Source organism: Stylophora pistillata, chromosome 6, assembly GCF_964205215.1.
Source record: "Stylophora pistillata chromosome 6, jaStyPist1.2, whole genome shotgun sequence".
NCBI lineage: Eukaryota > Metazoa > Cnidaria > Anthozoa > Scleractinia > Pocilloporidae > Stylophora > Stylophora pistillata.
In genome coordinates, this window is record NC_142524.1 from 4,966,084 (window position 1) to 4,984,077 (window position 17,994).

Below are 17,994 nucleotides of genomic sequence, written 5' to 3' on the forward strand. Positions count from 1 at the left end.
TATCTTGAAACTCAATTTAAAATGTCAGAAGTCTTGCCGGTACACAAAGAGGCTGACTACCGTAAATTAAATATATATTCACGAAATCCGCGATTACTACTCAAATTCATTTTAAAACTTGTTCTCAGTGTTAGGAAAGCGACGAAAGTTACGCACCGACCAAAGAAACATCTATAATCTATTGTTCTTGTGGCGTGATGGTAATTGATCAGATGCCCTGGTGAAAGGAAAATTCCACCCATGAATTCCCCACAGGGAGCCCAGACAAGCGACGAGTCTGGTTGTTTATTCGAAATATAAGGGAATGAATGAATGAATGAAAAACTTTATTTAAGTGTCTATGTTTTTAGCTATAAGCTAATGGGGGACACTAAAAAAATTTAAAAGTCAAATACATTTACATATGTAGATAATAGTTATTTACAGTAGATAATTAAAGAAATGATAAAGTTATTTAGTTAAGTTTTAAATTTCAACGAGAGTTGAAAGGTCGACTTTTCCTATGTTCTTCTTGAACGAATTTAGAGTTTCTATCGTTCTTAGGTGTCTTGGTAACTTCGACCAGATGAGAGGTATATTTAATAGAATTCCTACCAAATCTTACAGTTTCGAACGTTGGTAGTTCGAAGTCACTGTTCCGTAAATTATACTGAGTGTTCTTTATATTAAATAAGTCAGAAATATTCTCAGGTACGAGACTGTGCTTAACTTTAAACATCAAAGTGGCAATGTCTTGTAGGCGCCGATTGTTCAACGTCGGTAGTTTGGCGCGACTTAGCAGTTCTTAATAGGACGCTGATCTAGTTTTGTACACCGCCCTAAGTGCTCGCTCCTGAATCCGCTCAAGCCTTCTCCGATCCAATGCATTACAAAAGTGGCATACTAGATGGCAGTAGGTTAGATGTCTTAGATGGGGCAGAATTGAAGACCTGTGAGTGATAGCTTAGCATTACAGGGTATCAAATTGCGTAGCCGCACTAGGACCCCTACTTTTGACTGGCCTTAGAGCATAGATTACTGATATGACTAGTAAAACTCATTTTTTCATCGATTTGAACTCCTAAAAGCCGTATTTCCCCCATTCTCTTAATAGTAGGACCGTGAACAGAAAAATTTTGATTATCGTTGTCTTTGTCAACATTTCTCGGGTTGATCGTTAATGTATGGGAGAATATTGATTATAAAAAACTAAATCATTGGATAATGCAATTCAAGACTTTTTATTGGCTTAGCCATTATGGTATATCAGCCAATATACTATAATCTACAAATATGGTAAGCGTACGTGGCAGCTTGAAATTAAAAGGGAGCTAAAAATTTAATAAAATTTAATAATTTAATTTAACGTTTTTAATAAAACAATTATTCCACTCGCGCTTGTTGGATATGAGATGATTATAGCCAACTCGGCGCTACGCACCTCGTTGGCTATTTATCATCTCATATCCAACGCGCGCTCGTGGAATAATTGTTAAATGTATGAGAGAATATGGGAGAATATTGAAGAGTCTTATTATCGTAAACTTATATCATGAAATGTCTGAGTTAAAGCTCAAAATAAATGTAAACCTACCTCACTTGCTGTGTATTGTCGTTTCTGTGGCTCTAAATGGCGAATTTGAGCGATTTGGTGGGTTTTGCGTCGACTGTTACTTCTTAGAACGTATAGTAACAGTCGACGCAAAACCCACCAAATCGCTGAAATTCGCCATTTAGAGCCACAGAAACGACAATACTCAGCAAATGAGGTAGGTTTACACTTATTTTGAGCTTTAACTCAGACATTTCATGATACAAGTTAATGATAATAAGACTCTTCAATATTCTCCCATACATTCCTTTATATTTCGAATGGAACAACCAGACTTGTCGCTTGTCTGGGCCCCCTGTCCTTTCGGCTCCTTTTCGGCTACGAGAAGCTGCGAACCAATGAAATTCTGAAAGAGACTGGTAACTTATGTGATAGGAATGCCTGTCGATAACAACATAACCTTGAGTTTTCCTCTTCTAGCCGATTGATATTTGTTCTGCTAACAAAAATATTAACATAGATTAAGCGTTAAGTGCTTCAGATGAACTAAGGGAAGGGTAAGGCCAAGAAAGAAGAGGTTAATAGATGCAATCAGGGGAGGTCTGGAGTGAGTTCGTCTCAGGTATTTGTTTCATATTGTTTTGTGATGTTCGCTGTTTACAATTTTTTTCTAACGATACACAGTTCTGGCAACGCGAATGAAACAACTTTCAAAACCTCGCTTCAGAGCTAAATCACCTTTCCTGCTTTGAACCCCCAACAACTTTGTTTTAGACGCTACACAGAACAGAGTATTAATTGGTAATTTGATAATATCAACCAAGTTGATAATGTTAAGTATTAATTGGTAATTTGGTTTTATCAACTAAGTTGATAATTACGTATGATGGACGATCCTCGCAGTAGATATATGATTTTCATATATTTATTCTATCTCATTAAGTTGATAATGTTAAGTGGCCACCATAAAGAGTTTAAAAGATGACGTTACGAGCGTTAACCCTTCGTCTGAGCGAAGAGTATTAATAGGCACCGTGGCCAAACTGTTTTGTGTCAGCAGTGCTCTAGCTATTTCTGATTTGCAGCTAAGGAACTGCATGTTTTGCAATCAGACCCTGGCATTAAATAGCTTCATCATATATGACAAACATCCTGCTTACTGCTAGGACCAGCAATCCAGACAAGACACTATACGAGGGTGGCAAGAGGGTTTGTACTTGCTGTGCGATAAAGCCCAAAATTAATATGTCACGCATATTGAACTTTTCCCTTTTAAAATCTGAATGCATGAAATACTGTTTTTAGTACAAGTTAATGGTATCTAGACAGGATTGGTGTTGAAAAATGCTCCTGAACATAGTTTAACTCCAAGTCCTGGCCACACAATTGTGTTGATCGATAGAAGTCCCGCTCTAAGGATCAGATTTAAACCAGAGCACCATATGTGGATACTGAACTTTGTCTCATTTCTCATTTAAACATACCGTATTTACTCGTGTATAAGCCGCACTTTTTTCCCGAAATTTTGGGCTCAAAATCGCAGGTGCGGCTTATACACGAGACCATTGCTTTCAGAGGGAGTACACTGGCTAGTATGGGGTCACAAATAGCGCTAAAAATCTTCAGTAAATAAAGACACACCATTTTGAAACCTGTTGTTGATCATTGCTTTCGGTAAAAGTGGTGGCTCCTAAAAGAGCCGTTTGTATCTTCAGGTTTAAACCCGAATCTTGCTCGCCAGCAGTTGCTTCAAGCGTTTCATCTGCACTTTGTTTGAGCAGCTAAACTCCAACTGGCATGGAATCTCCATTCCTCCGCATAGCTGCTTACAATGTCGTCTTCGACCGATCACTTCAACACTGATCTCTCCATGACGTGCGAGAAAATACCACGCTATTCGGGAGAACTCGCGAGGTAAATGGCCGACCGTTTCGTTGCCTTTCATGACTTGCATGCGGAACATGAACTGTGGTGTCCAGACTTCCCTCTGTTTTTATTGCATGGTTACTAAGCAAACGTTTATGTATCGTTCGAGTTTTACATAAAATTTCCATCGTTATGGGCTTTAGTAATGAAGAAAACTTATTTATGTTTAAATACATTTATTTTGGATACTGACAATGGATAGTGACTGGACATTTATGTTTAAATACATTTAAACATAAAATACGGTAATATACATCCACAGAACATCTGTTTGTTGGCAACGTTCTTGATGGTGTGGTTGTCCTGACCAAACAGGGTGATTCAATCTACTCATGTGGGAACCTCAAAGACCTAAATCAGGTAAAAATTGCTATATTTTGCCTGTATTTTTAAAATGCTTTATTCTTATATTACTATGGAGCTAATTCTCCTAATTGATGACAATTTGTTTCTTTATAAGTCAATCCTGAGGATTCGGTATTGCATCAAAGCAGTATCCCCTACAAATTAGGTCTTTTTCTTAGTTCTCACTGCTTCTCTGTATGAGTCCTTAACCCTTTGACTTCTAAGAGAAACTAGCATTGAATTTCTCCTTACAATATCAGCCCTGAATCAATCAATAAGGTCATCAGAACAAAGGAAATGATTACTAATCAAGGAACTCTTGATTAGTAAACAAATTCTCCTTGTCAGCAGATTAGGAAATGTAAAGAGAACAGTTTGGGAGAATTTGCATACTGGTATCAAGGTGTAAAGTGTTATTGCAATAGGATTTTAATTCTGATTATCTTTGGAAGTGAAAGGTTTGTGGATGTCTGCCGGCCAGTTAGCCCAATGGATAGTGCGCTGGACTGTTGTGCAGGAGGTCGAGGTCAACCCTTTTTAATTCCAAGATCTTTGAGGAATTCTCCTTGCTGTCTTTCAAACAATTCTTATGATCTTAGCCTATGAGAATTTGGTATTGGATTAACTAATAATTCCCTTAATTAAGTAATATTTTTCTTTTTTTCTCATCACTTGTCAGCTTGATATTGTTTTGATGTGAGATTTTTGTGATTTTTGCAGAAATACTATACCCAGTTTCTTGTTATCTTTACCACAACATCTGAAGAACAAGATATGTTCTGTTTTTCTAATATGAAGAAAGTAAAGGCTACCTACAGGATGTTTCCCTGATTCAGCTTAGGAGATTTAGTAGAATAGTGAAATGGGACCCCAAGGAAATAGGGAGCTGAAAGGGTTGGGAGAGAAATGGGAGTAGAGTGGGAGGGGTGTGGGAGGGGCGTGGGAGGGGTGTGGGAAAGGCATGACACAACTATAAGGTGAGATATAGCAGGGCAGGAAGTTGGAGAAACACTTTGTTTATCATAATCTGCAAAGTTTCTCGCTTAGCATTGGGGATGGCATGAAACTTCGACATGTTTATCCCGTAAATTCTTTAATTTTCAACGATCGCAATCAATAGTACAAACGTCATGAAAACAGTTACAAAATGGTGAAAACTGAGAAAAAAACAAACAAGAACAACAAATAAACATAGTGAATACCTAAAACAAGCGTCAATCGAAATTTTGCATTTTGTGTGAACCAAAGTGACGAAAAGAAGAGTTTACAGTCCACAAGGGCTCATCGATAAAAACACGTGTGAGGAAGCTACATGACCAAACTCCAACTTATGTATGTCACGAAACTTAACGCAAACAAAAAAGGGAAAAACAAAGGAAAAAACATCACTGTCTAAATTTAACTGAACACTTAGAGGCCAGAGAGAAGTGAGAGATTCACAGTGAACCAAGTTAATATCCAGGTGGCCCACTTTCACAGGGAATGTTTTGTAATTAGTTTTAATCAGCCAAACTAGAATTTGAAATCACAGTTCTGAAGGTATGATGGAAGTCATAAACACCTGCAGGGAGGGGTATTTATATTTTCACAGAATCATCAAAACATAACTGCAATCAACTGCCTCGCAATGTTGTGGGGTGCGGTTTTAACCTGCCTTTGAGGTTTCAGGTTGCTTTTGGTAACTTTAAGCTCCCCTTTTTAAACAGAAATAAATCATGCTTGATCCTTCTTTCATTTTCCTACAGACTCTGCTGTTTGCCAAAAGGGATTTATTCTGCAAACAGCAAATGGTGATCCAGAGATTAAATACATTATCTACAGAAAGAATTTTTGTAGGTAATGTGAATTATCCTTGCTGAGTTGAGAGGAAGGAATATCTGTCAAATGCTTTGTATTTGTTCCTTTTTTTTTGGACCCATTCCCTGTGTCCGCGATATGTACTTTATATTTGGGGTGTTCACAGGTGTATCTAGACATAGAGGAAGATATTTGTAATATACTTTTATTACCAGCTTGGTGAGCTCTAAGCTTCCCAGACTGCGTGATTTCATCGAGTTACAATTTTACACTAACTCTACCATTTGTAGGCCATAATACCATGTGAAAGTCACAGGTTTCTCAGTCTAAGACTGTAAAGTGCTTCCATTGTTAAATAAAGTTATTTATTTTATTTATTTATGTATTTACCATTATAATGATTACAGACTGCAAATTTTCAGATAGCCAACTTGAAGTCATGTTCATAGATAAAATTTAACAATACCCCCAAATGTTTTTTTTTGTTTTGGTGTGATTTGTTTTCCACTGATTCACCCCATTACTCGTGTTATTGATAGATGTTTTTCTGTTCTGTTACTTCAGTGTATATGCAACGTCACACTATAACAGATCTGGAATCATAGTGTGCAGTCTACCCTATGGTATCTTGATAGCTACATACTCATTTCCGTGCACAAGTGTGAAGGCGATAGAAATAGTGGAGAACACTAAATTCTTGTGAACAGCTGAGAAGGTGACACAAGAACTGGGTAATATTATCTCACTTTCACCATTTAATGTTAAAATGTGCATTAGGTCTTCAGAGTGAACAAGCAAGAAATATTTGGCAGAACCTAAATCTTAAATGCAGGGGTTTCATTAAGGGCCAGGCACCGGCCAAATTGACAGGTTGTAAGGATGGTTTTGCCCACCTGGTTTAACAATCTGGGGGAAGGTTTATCTTTGTTATAAAGAAGTTTAGTTCAAAAAGTTTTGCCTGCCTGTGAAAACCAGTTACCCTCCTCCTGAAAACATTAATAAAACCCCTGTAAAAGGTGAAGCAAACCTTTCCTAGGATCAATTTTACAAGTTTCATGGTCATCAGTATTGTCATTGTCATCAATGCCATCTTCATTATTCTCATTTTCATCATCATCATTATCAGACTGTGTGTTTAGAAGTCAATATTAATTTTAACTGTTTATATATATATATATATATATATAACAACTTTATTTAAATAATAACATATAACATATTATTATTAAAAAAGGGTTATAGAAGGGAGGAACTTAATCCTCGTTGTAAACTATACCCCAGATATAAAAATTTAATACTATGCAATATACATATACATACTGAAACATTTTACATACAGGCATATATCTATATAAATATAAAATATAAATAAAGAAGACATATCTAAGATAACTATTTTGTTTAAGATTATAACTAAATAATGTATAATACATAGAATAATTTAATTTTTAGTCATAGACCTAGTTAAAAAATGTTGATTTAAGAGCTTTCTTAAAAGCATTAATTGAGTCAAGTTCAACTACTGATGATGGTAAACTGTTCCATGTGTCGATATGTCTGTGCCAAAAAGAGTACTTAAAGATGTCTGTACGGCTAAATGGTTTATATAATTTAAACTGATGACTTTTTCTTGAAGGTTATTTCTTCAAGGTATCAACCTAACAGATGTTTTTCAGTCAATCCTGTCTTTTGCAGTCGCTTATTATTGTTGCAAGACATCAGCTACATTCTGTTAAAGGAAAATGAAAAATTCGTATCAGAAGCCTTTGAAAATAATTTTTTAAGGTATCAGTAGAAATCATAATCCCAATTCAAAGGTGACTTAAGTATTTTAAAAAAACCATTTGGTGGTTGAAACCTCTCACTGTTAAAAAAAAAATAGTAAATCAACAATACCAGTAATTTGGAATACAAAATAGACACTTTCCACCAACCTGAGATATCAAATCAGTAAAATTCTAAAAAGTTGAAGAGGCCTCAAGTAATTCATGTTGAGCTCTGAACTGTGATGAACCAACTGGTCAAAAGAAATACAAAAACACAAATGACTGTCTGAGTAATTAAATTTCTCTCAATGGATCTCATTAATAGTGAACTGGACCATGTCATTGAGATTCTTTGAGTCATCATGATGATAATTTTCTAATAATTCAGCTTTCCTTGTGGGCTGGCAAGATCTCTTTGTAAAGCTCACACCTATAGTTTTTTTTTATTTTCCTTTTGTCAGTACTCTGGGTAACACAATTTTGTAGTAAAATAAAATCAAGCAAACACTCTCTGGCTGATAAGTTAAAATGTCTACCCTCATGATGTGCTTCTTGGATAGCGTACTGATCTGCAAGGTTCTAAGTACGGAGACCGGGTCACCAAAGAAGAAGCATGATTTAGCACCTGACCACACATGACCTGTGTGACTCATTTAGTGAAAACCTGCAGATTTTCTTGAAATGTAGTACACACAAAGGCAGATTTGAAGTTGTTCCTTTTGAATGTGACACGTGAATTTTTAAAAAATTTGGTGTGTGAAAAGGAATCTGGTTCCCCCCTTGACTACCCTAATAAAGATGGAAATATGAATCAAACACACCTGTACCTTCAGCTTTATAGCCTCATTTTCAGCTACTTCAAAATCAGGTGGTCCCAGCTCTTTGAAAAATAAAATATGAAAAAAAATATAATTTAAGAAACAAAAAGTTATTAGAGAGCTGTATGTAAATCTGTGTGGAGAAGGGGTAAAAGATGCTCCCTAATTTAGGCTGTGGGTATGTGCCTTCCTGCCGAGTACATTTTTAAAATTTTCCCAATAAATTAGTCAAAATATTTTCAAAAAATATTGTGCGAAAAAATCCTTGCGTACCCGCACTCCCCATTTCAGTACTTCTCATAGGTCATGTTAACTTCTTCAATATCTTCTCTCCTGCAAACATATTGCAACTGAGTGACTAACACAGTGCAAAGACTAAAATGTTTTATGCATGTAAATCTGAGGCACAGCTTTCTACAAAGCGCATCCAGAGATCCTTATTATCCCATAAATCCGTTCGCATTTAATTTAGTCCGACTGATTCCTTGGCAATAGCATGGGGTGGAGTGAGTGGGGGATGGAGGTTGGCAGAGTGGGAGGTTACGGTTCTTAACTAACATCAGAAAATATCTCTACCAACCGAGAGGCCCTATTTCCTCTGCTGTAATGGCCAGGTGGAAAATAGGCTCCCTGAAAAATGAAAAACTATTGAAAACCTGCCATATTCTTTGCAAATTAGAATTACTGTTTATCTTTAACCAGGCAGAAGTAAATTTTGTCACATGATGGTACATACTTGCAGAAGAAACTTAAAATTTAGTTACAGCCTTCGGACCTTTTCCTTTAAGACCTAGTCAGGTTTTTTAACAAAGATTTCCAAGGAGGATTCTACTCCTCCCACCAACTGTGCTCTTGTCTTCCACCTCTGATGGCATAACAGAGCAGATCATTATTCAAGAAATCATCATCAATCCTTATCATGCCTCGTGGCACATAAGGCCTTCACAGAGCTTTTCCACTCCTCTCAATTGGTTGCTGTGGTCCGCACCTCCTCCCACGACCTTCAACCTGCCTCTTGCCTTTCTTTAACAGTGGCTTCATCAGCCTGGAGGCGTCCTGCTGGCTTTGGCTCCCGTGCTTCATTAATTCTCTCTTATGAGGTACTGCCACAGTTCCCCTTTGAAATAGTGAATTCACTCTGCTTCTGGTTTCTGTAATAATTCTGTTTTTTTTACAGGAGAAGGTTATCACCCCTCTGCTCAACTCCCAACCTGGAGGGCCCATTGGGATCACTCTTTGTCTGGCCCCTACCCTTCGACCTGTTTGGCATGGGTGTCCCTGCCAGGAGTGCAAGACTCCAGCCAACATAGCTCTGGGGGTCACTGGGGAGAGCAAGCCACCCCACCTCGACAAGGAGAAGATCCCAATCTAGGCAGATTATTCAACAAATGTTTAACAATTTTTGGACGAGGTTTAGCAAAATATTGTGATTTGTCCATGGCGAGTAGATGAATTATTTGCCGAAGCCGAAGGCTGAGGCAAATAATTGACATGTGTGTGTATTTTTGCATTGGCACTAGGTATAAATTCAAGAAAGTATGAAAGTTAAACTTACCAGTAACTACAAAGCAAAGTGATGTGTACGTGTATTTTGCATTGGCACTATGTATAAATTCAAGAAAGTATGAAAGTTAAACTTACCAGTAACTACAAAGGAAAGTGACTTGTACGTGTATTTTGCATTGGCACCATGTATAAATTCAAGAAAGTATGAAAGTTAAACTTACCAGTAACTACAGAGCAAAATGACGTGTATGTAGATGTGTACAGAGTGTATTTTGCATTGACACTATCTGGGTCACTGTGAGAGATACCTGTTACCATTTGGAGACTTTTTGTGTCATATTAAGTTTTAGGTTTACAATGAGGATTATCATAGCTAGATGAACAGTATAGAATTCAGTATTTACTGGACTTTTTTTTCTTTTTTTGCAGATTGGCCGTTCTGCTGATTCTAAAATAGACTTTGTGGTGACTGACACAGCTCCTGGAAATAAGCTTTCAGATTTGAACCCAGACACACACAAGAGCACTATCTCCAGATATGCTTGTCGCATTGTCGTCGATAGAGAACCACCTTATACCGCCAGGATGTTTGCAGCTGGTTTTGATAAATCTAGTAATATATTTTTAGGAGTAAGTTCAAAACTTTACTTTTTCAAAATAAAAATATACATCTCAATAAATTTTTTAAAAAAAATACTTGATTCTTGTTATACTCATTTTTATTAAAGCACAAATTGGCATTTTTTAAACTTTACTCTATTTTACAATGCTTTAGTCCTGCAAGTTCAAGTCATTTTTATTCTGCTGGAGTCTGAATGCAGTGTTTGTAAGGCATTAATGCAGAAGAACATCTTTTTCTTTTTGTCAAAGTAGTAACATCGTGATTTTGCTCAACAGGAAAAAGCCCCCAAGTGGCAAAATGAAGAGAATTTGATGGATGGTCTGACCACCAATGGCATTCTTCTAATGAATCCCAAGGGTGGTCCTTCTTGTCAGCCCACAATATGGCGTGAAATATCAGTATGTGGGAATGTATATGGACTTCGTAGAACACGGTCGACCACTGAGAAAGGGAAGACTGTAAGTTCCAGTAGTTTACAGTACTAAATGATAGATAGACCTCTGTTTATTATGATGTTGCCATCAGTTTTAACCAGTCAGTGCCAAAAGGTTAAAAGACTGAGAATGATGCTACCTTAGTAGGTTATTTAGCACCTGGCAGGAAATCATTGCAGGGATGGCGCAGTGGTGAGAGCACTCGCCTCCCACCACTGCGGCTCAGGTTCAATTTCCGAACCCGCTGTCACATGTCGGTTGAGTTTGTTGTTTGTTCTCGTCCATGCTCCGAGGGTTTTTCTCCAGGTCCTCCGGTTTTCCTCCCTCTGCAAAAACCAACATTCCAAATTCCAATTCGATCTGGAAACAGTGGACAAGAAGAGCCACCCAGTCGATGTCCATTGCTAAATTATTTATTATTGTTATTTATTATTTATTATTGCTATGATCACAATGTGTCAATAATATCAATAGCACCGCTAACCCTTTTCCCCCTTCAAACATGTAAATGGCCATCTGACCTCTAAGAGTAAATAATCTCTAATATCTCCCCTGAATCATGAGAAAATAAAAGAAATGATTATCAACTAAAGAAGCTCTTGATTGTTAAACAAATTTTCCTGATCAGCACTTTCAGAAATGAGTGGAGAACAGTATGGAGAATATGCATACTGATGTTAGGGTGTAAAGGACGAAGGTTTTGATTGTTAAACAAATTCTCCTTGTCAGCACCCTAGGAAATGCATAGAAAACAGTATGGAGAATATGCATACTGATGTTAGGGTGTAGAGGGTTAATAACACTTATTCTTGTTTAGGTTGAAGATGAGTCCAATGTTTTACTTGATGGGTCATTGATTGATCTCTGTGGAGCTGTGTTACTATGGAGATCAGCTGTAGCTATAAAGGAAATGCCTGCATGTTTCTCTGTCTTTTGCTTCACAAAATTATTCTTCACCATCAACCTTTAATTCAATTTTTCCATTATGACTTCATTTAGGGAACACTTTCTAAACTGGAAAAAAAAAGTTGTCTTAATAGAGACATGGACACCCTTTAATCAAGTTAATAAATAATTTGTTTCTAGGAGCTGACCAAATTTTCTGTCTCCTGGAGGTGTTCCCTTAATGGCGACGTTGTTCCATCACTGTGGTATCACAGTGATTGTATCATTTGCCTTTTGACATTTTTAACCCTTCATAATTTAATTCATTGAGAGCCTTCAATAAATGCAAGTTTAACTTTATTTAGTGATGAATTTAGGACATGATGATTAGTTCCATGTATTTCACATCAGAAAAGTTTTTTAATAAAGATATCTGTAATGCCACAAAGGGTGCAAGATAAATCCATTGCATTTAAATTTTAAATTTATATACAAAAATAGATTTCTTCTAATTTATAATTATTGTAAGACCATTGTATTTTAGAGCAGATTTTCAGAATGGTTTCCACTCAATAGATGTAATTATTATTGGTATAATATTTATTTTAGAAGGAAGTGACATGATTAAATAAGCTGGAATTTTGATATGGCAAAATTAAACAACTGAGACTTAACTGTAATTTTTCCATTCAAACCTGTAGACCTTGGAAACAATTGACAAAATGAGGGAGTGCCTAAATGCTTCTCGCCCTCAGTGTCCTGTGGGTCTCACGACGTTAAGATTTCCGAGTCAATCAGAGGTAAGACTGAGGTTGTTCCTTTGCTGTTTTTTATTGAATCTTTGTTGCAGCAGTATTATTTATTTTTAGTGATGCCCATTTATTTGGAGAGGGAGGGAGGGAGGTGACATGCAAAACTCACCCCAATCCTTAGGAGAAGTACGTGTCATGTCAGTACCAAAGAGAATGTATGGAGAACAGAGTGGAAAACATCCATACTGATGTACATTTGTATGGATGGTAAGGATTATTGTAATATCAAAAGCATTGAACAAATTAGTGAAAATTCAAACCCTGAGCTTAAAAATGAACCATCTTTCTCATATCATCTCCACTGGAGAAACTTTTTTATTGCTGATCTGAGCAGTATGCCAGACTCTTGTCACATACAAACCAATGTATGACCTCCCTTGTCAGTGAGATGTGTCATTCACTGACAAGCCGACCACATGAGAGCAAAATAAGAAATGAGTGAGGCTCAAAACCTCATGTGGCTCCTAAAAAATTGTTTGACATCCATCTCCCTTTTAATTTTCCTGTAATATTTCTTTGTTTTCAGCCCTCTAGCAGTGTGACCAATGCACAGCCATACGTTTACCTCAAGTGTGGTCATGTACATGGTCTTCATTCATGTAATTCACCCGAGAGAAATCTTGCAGACAAAAGAACTTGTCCAGTTTGTTTACAGGTAATAAAACCTAGCAAAAGAAACATTTTGACAACAAGAGGAGATTAAGAAAAAAACTTTTCCTACAATCTCAAATGAATTTTATATTTTATAGAATTATGAGAAAAATTATCTACAAGGATTCTTAAGGAAAAATTTAGACAGTTTAATACAGTTTAATCCTTTACTCTCTTGAGTGACCAAGAGAGAATTTCTCATTACAGTGTCAAAAACATTATCAAGCAGACATGTGGTGAGAATTAAGAAAAAATATCAGTTGAAAGGAGGTTATTAATTGATCCAAAACCAATTTCTTCAAACTAATATTATAAGATTTATATGGCAGATGGTAAGGAGAACTGATTAGGAGATCTTGGGAATCAAAGGGTTTATTGCCAGAAACTTAGTGGGCTCTTTTGGTCAGGGCAAGCTCCTGTGGAACATCACAGCTGTATTGCAGTGGATCTCAGGGTTTAAGGGTAGTTTAGTGACAGTCATTTTCACTCCTGAGTACTTAGTAGTGGGTGTTACAAGGATTCCCCTACCCCACCCACAGGCTCACTATTCCCATCCACTGATTTAGTCATTGTCAAAGGGTCCCTGGAAATTACTGCCTCTTGGGTGGGTGGAAGGGTTATGACAACCTGTAGTGGGGAGAGGAGGGGGGGGGGTAGAAAATATTCCATCAGCATGCTGGCTGGCCACTGTGGAAAATATTTGACACCAAAGGCATCCATCTTACTTTTAAGCTAGCTAGTGTCAAGCAACATCCACAATTTCCATTGCTTCACCAGGTCAGCAGGTATGTGCCGCTGACTCTTGGAAAAGAACCCGCATTCTATCAGGGAGAGCTTGCTGCTACACATGCTTTTGTACCTTGTGGACATGTTTGCTCGGAGGAAACAATAAGGTAAGGTTCCCTGCTGCTCCAGAATGAGATACCCTAGCAACTGAAGAACAGTTGCATCTGAAAGAGTTCAATTTGTCTTTCTCTGGTTAGATTTCCTCTCTAAGACCTTTTGTAAGCTATTTGAACAAAAAAATGGTTTATAATATAGTTCACAGCCTGGCAAGTCACACTATGTAACAGCAAAACTTTACCAATATTTTATCAGTTTGATAGTGAAGTTTAACAGAGTTCCAATCCTATACGAGACACTTTGTCAGCCAAAATACTAACTTAACCCTTGTATTCCACCGAGTGAACAAAGGAATTTCCCCTAACAATAACAGTACATTCTAAAGCAGAGAAGAGCTAGGTGAGAAGAAAGAAAAATATTGATAAGGGGAATTTTGTTTGATTGAATACCAAATTCTCAGAGCTGAAATTGTGAGAAATTTAGAACAGACAGTTTAGAGAATTGATATTTTGATCTTGGAGTACGTAAAAAGGTCAACAGATGCGTATGAACTGTTAACTTCTCACAGATAACATCAACGTGTCTCGTTCATGAGGGAGAATCGATAATAAAGTGGTGTTTTTTTTTTTTTTTTTATCCTTTTGATGCAGGTTTTGGCGACAACTTCCCATTCCTCATGGATGTGATGCTTTTCAGGCCATATGCCCATTCTGTGCTCAGCCGCTGGAGAGTGAAGACGGCTTTGTCAAATTGATCTTCTCGACTGACGAATAACATTGTAAATAAAAAATCTATAAAAAAAAATATAACAATAAATGGTGTACAGCCTCACTGCAGCAATTGGCTTTTAATGACAGTAGCTGGCCTGAGTTGATAACTGATTAACTTATTTATAAAAAAAAAGCCGAACATGTATTATTGTAATTATTATTATTATTGAAACTTGTTAGATGTCTCTTTTCTGTTTACACTCTGCTAATATTTTCGAAGAAGTCGTATTTTAAAGCCACTAATTAGATGTGTGATTAAGGTCGTATACCTCTTTGCTATAAAATGTGGTCTGAGGTGAAGATAGTTCATGTTGATTTTCTTCTCAGCCAGTGCCTGTGAAATCTTTCATTGCTCTAACAGCTACTAAGACAGAAGTTAAACGTCTGATAATGTAAGAAGGTTGAAAACGAGTCAGAGGTGGCCATCAGGCTGTTATAGAATCAAGTTGTCAATCAATTACAAAAGCTTGTAATTCACGGTGTATAGAGAAAGTGAAAAGCCTAACTTCCTTGCAATTAACTTAACTTTCAGGTAAAAAGGTCTTAAATTTTTCCTTTTCGAACGTTCACATTTTTGTTTTCAATCTTTTCGTTTGTGTGAATTTTGTGCGAGTAACGAGCCAACTGACTGAGCGACGGACTGACTGACTGACTGACCGAACGACTCTGACTGACTGAGCGACATTTGCTCCGGCTAACGCTCCAAACGTCAGCTCTGAAACTCCTTGTGGTGGCCAATTTACATTATCAACTCAGTTGATAAAACCAAAACTACCCTGAATGACCGACTGACTGACCGGTTTGTAGCACATGTAGTCAACTCCAGGAAATTGAGCGACTATCTTCGCTGAAGAAGAAGATCGTTCCGCAAGACAAGATCAGTGTAAATGGAAAAACCTGATTGGATCCACTAACTATCACTTACTTGTCGTGACAAATGTGCAAAGGATGTCTTCTAGACCATTCGATTAATTTTGTACTTCTCCGGCACATTTTGAAAATATTTTAACTTAAAGCTTTAGCAATAATCGCAAAGTAATTTCAAGTTATCAAGTGTAACTAAATGTTAGAATTTTGATTTGGGATTATCTCTCATTCCCCCCCATGAGGCCAAGCTAAAAATATTCTTTAATTTTTTCCATTCGGAATGGGGCAGCAAAACTTCACAAAGCATGATAGGCGATTCAACTTCTCAAACATGTTCCTGGGCTGCAGAATCGAACAAGTTTTCGTCACTTTCTAAAACGATCAACCACAGTGATGTATTTGAAAAAAAGACGAAAAAAGGGTGTTTACAAAATGTCATGTGAGAGAAGGGATCGCATAATAGCGGCAGAGGTCGTGGATAGCGATTTAAATGTGCTCTGAATTTTTGGGTGTTTTTCAATGTAATGATCTATGGGCAGTTGACGCGCTTTAGAAGTAACGAGTTGCAATTGTGCGAGGTCGTGTTGTGCGCTGAAGCAAAGTCGTCAAAATTGTGCTTTGTTACTCTGAGTGATTCGTACTCGAACTCTGGGCAGTGTCTGGGTGTTCTTCTCCAGACAGTGTAGTTTGGATGGCAAATGCACACTGTATTGACTGAAACGCTGAAGCAAAGTCGCCCAAGAAAGTGTGTGTTAAACCAAGTGATTCGTAACTCCTCGCTGTGTCTAGGTGTTCTTCTCCAAACAGTTTCACTCGGATGGCAAGTCCACGCTGTTTGGACTGAAGCGCTGAAGCAAAGTCGCCCAACTCGTGCTGTGTTACTCCGAGTAATTGGTAACTCCTCGATATGTCTGGATGTTCTTCTCCAAACAATTTAACTTGGATGTCAAGTCCGCGCTGTGTTGACTGAAGCGCTGACGCAAAGTCGCCAAGCTTGTACTGTGTTATTCCTAGTGAATGATAACTCCTCGCTGTGTCTGGGTGTTCTACTCCAAACAGCTTAACTTGGATGTCGAGTCCGCGTTGTTTCGAGTGAAGCGCCGAAGCAAAGTCGCCCAACTCGTGCTGTTTTGCTCCGAGTGATTGGTAACTCCTCAATGTGTCTGGGTGTTCTTCTCCAAAAAGTTTAACTCGGATGTCAAGTCTGCGCTGTGTTGACTGAAGCGCTGAAGCAAAGTCGCCCAATTCGTGCTGTGTTGCTGCGAGTGATTCGTAACTGCTCGCTGTGTCTAGGTGTTCTTCTCCAAACAGTTTAACTCGGATGTCAAGTCCGCGCTGTTTGGACTGAAGCCCTGAAGCAAATTCGCCCAACTCGTGCTGTGTTACTCCGAGTGATTTGTAACCCCTCGTTGTGTCAGGGTGTTCTTCTCCAAACAGTTTAACTTGCATTCCTAGTGCACGATTATAAAATATCTGGGCCTAAAAATATTTTTTATGTTTGAAAAGCTTCACGCCATGGTCGAAGTAACTCCTTAGAAGCTCTTCTTGATGCTCGTGTAACCCTAGATTCTCATCAAATTTTGGGTGAGTCTGATTCTACGTTTCCATACTGATTCCGTAATGGCCATTTCATGATAGCTGATGCTTACAGCAGACAATTTAATTGCTTCTTGATGATAAATTAACACACTCTGGAGTGTATCACAGACATTGCATTGAAATTTCCAAAGGCCGAGTGATCTCTGTAATATCGGTTTCTGTAATTCTCTCGCTATTTGGATCACAGCATTGCTCATTGAGTTCTCGGTATATTTATCAAAAATATGATTTGTTGCTGAGCCAACAACACAAATAATTTCTAACCTGAGCGGATGAGTATGTGGCTTTCGTTCAGTTTTTGATTTCTTGTTCGAGAATGTTGACTTCTTTGTTTTCCATTGAAGGAATAATAAAATGACTCATGTCTACAAATGCTCCACATTCTTGTAAAGCCTTCTTATAAAACTCAGACGCAACTGAATATTGTTTTTTGAAACGATGACAAATAGCAAGAACCTGAAATGCAGTAACTCGGAGAATTCTCTGTTAAGTTCAGCATCGCCAGACAGTAACGAAAGAGCTTCTTCTAAGCTTCGTATTCCATCCTCTGTTTTTCTAGAAGCCACTTGACAGACGCCTCTGTAACAAATGAGTTTTCCTCTATGTTCTGCCGAGAGAGAACATGACGCTTGCTCGTCCCCGGCTTCGGAAAGCAGCTTCATTGTTCTTCCTTCTGTGCCCCAATACATTTCACCAAAAGCCAGCGAAACCATTAACTGTTTGTGAAAATTGCCTTTTCCAAGCTTCATCGCCGCATGGATTGCTGATTCGTAAATTTTGTCAACGACTTCTCCTTCGCACCAGAAAAGGGAATCTAAGAAT

General features: G+C 37.7%; 3 protein-coding genes across 3 annotated transcripts; 2 read left to right on the forward strand and 1 right to left on the reverse strand.

The window, feature by feature from the left end:
* The first annotated feature begins 3,362 nt into the window (after positions 1 to 3,362).
* On the forward strand, positions 3,363 to 7,875 carry LOC148727894 (uncharacterized). The gene is made up of 5 exons (XM_088724891.1): positions 3,363 to 3,445; positions 3,709 to 3,817; positions 4,523 to 4,576; positions 5,550 to 5,638; positions 6,164 to 7,875. Exons 1-5 carry the CDS (start codon positions 3,363 to 3,365, stop codon positions 6,300 to 6,302), a joined length of 474 nt encoding a protein of 157 aa, XP_088581017.1. The 3' UTR covers positions 6,303 to 7,875.
* Positions 7,876 to 9,053: 1,178 nt separating this feature from the next.
* Positions 9,054 to 15,048, forward strand: LOC148727895 (E3 ubiquitin-protein ligase pellino homolog 2-like). Its single transcript, XM_088762808.1, has 7 exons — positions 9,054 to 9,283; positions 10,119 to 10,319; positions 10,587 to 10,769; positions 12,332 to 12,430; positions 12,969 to 13,097; positions 13,871 to 13,986; positions 14,587 to 15,048. Exons 2-7 carry the CDS (start codon positions 10,275 to 10,277, stop codon positions 14,708 to 14,710), a joined length of 696 nt encoding a protein of 231 aa, XP_088618934.1. The 5' UTR covers positions 9,054 to 9,283; positions 10,119 to 10,274; the 3' UTR covers positions 14,711 to 15,048.
* A 1,146-nt stretch (positions 15,049 to 16,194) lies between these two features.
* Positions 16,195 to 17,201, reverse strand: LOC148727896 (uncharacterized). Its single transcript, XM_088724892.1, has one exon. It carries the CDS (start codon positions 17,020 to 17,022, stop codon positions 16,195 to 16,197), a length of 828 nt encoding a protein of 275 aa, XP_088581018.1. The 5' UTR covers positions 17,023 to 17,201.
* Positions 17,202 to 17,994: the final 793 nt, after the last annotated feature.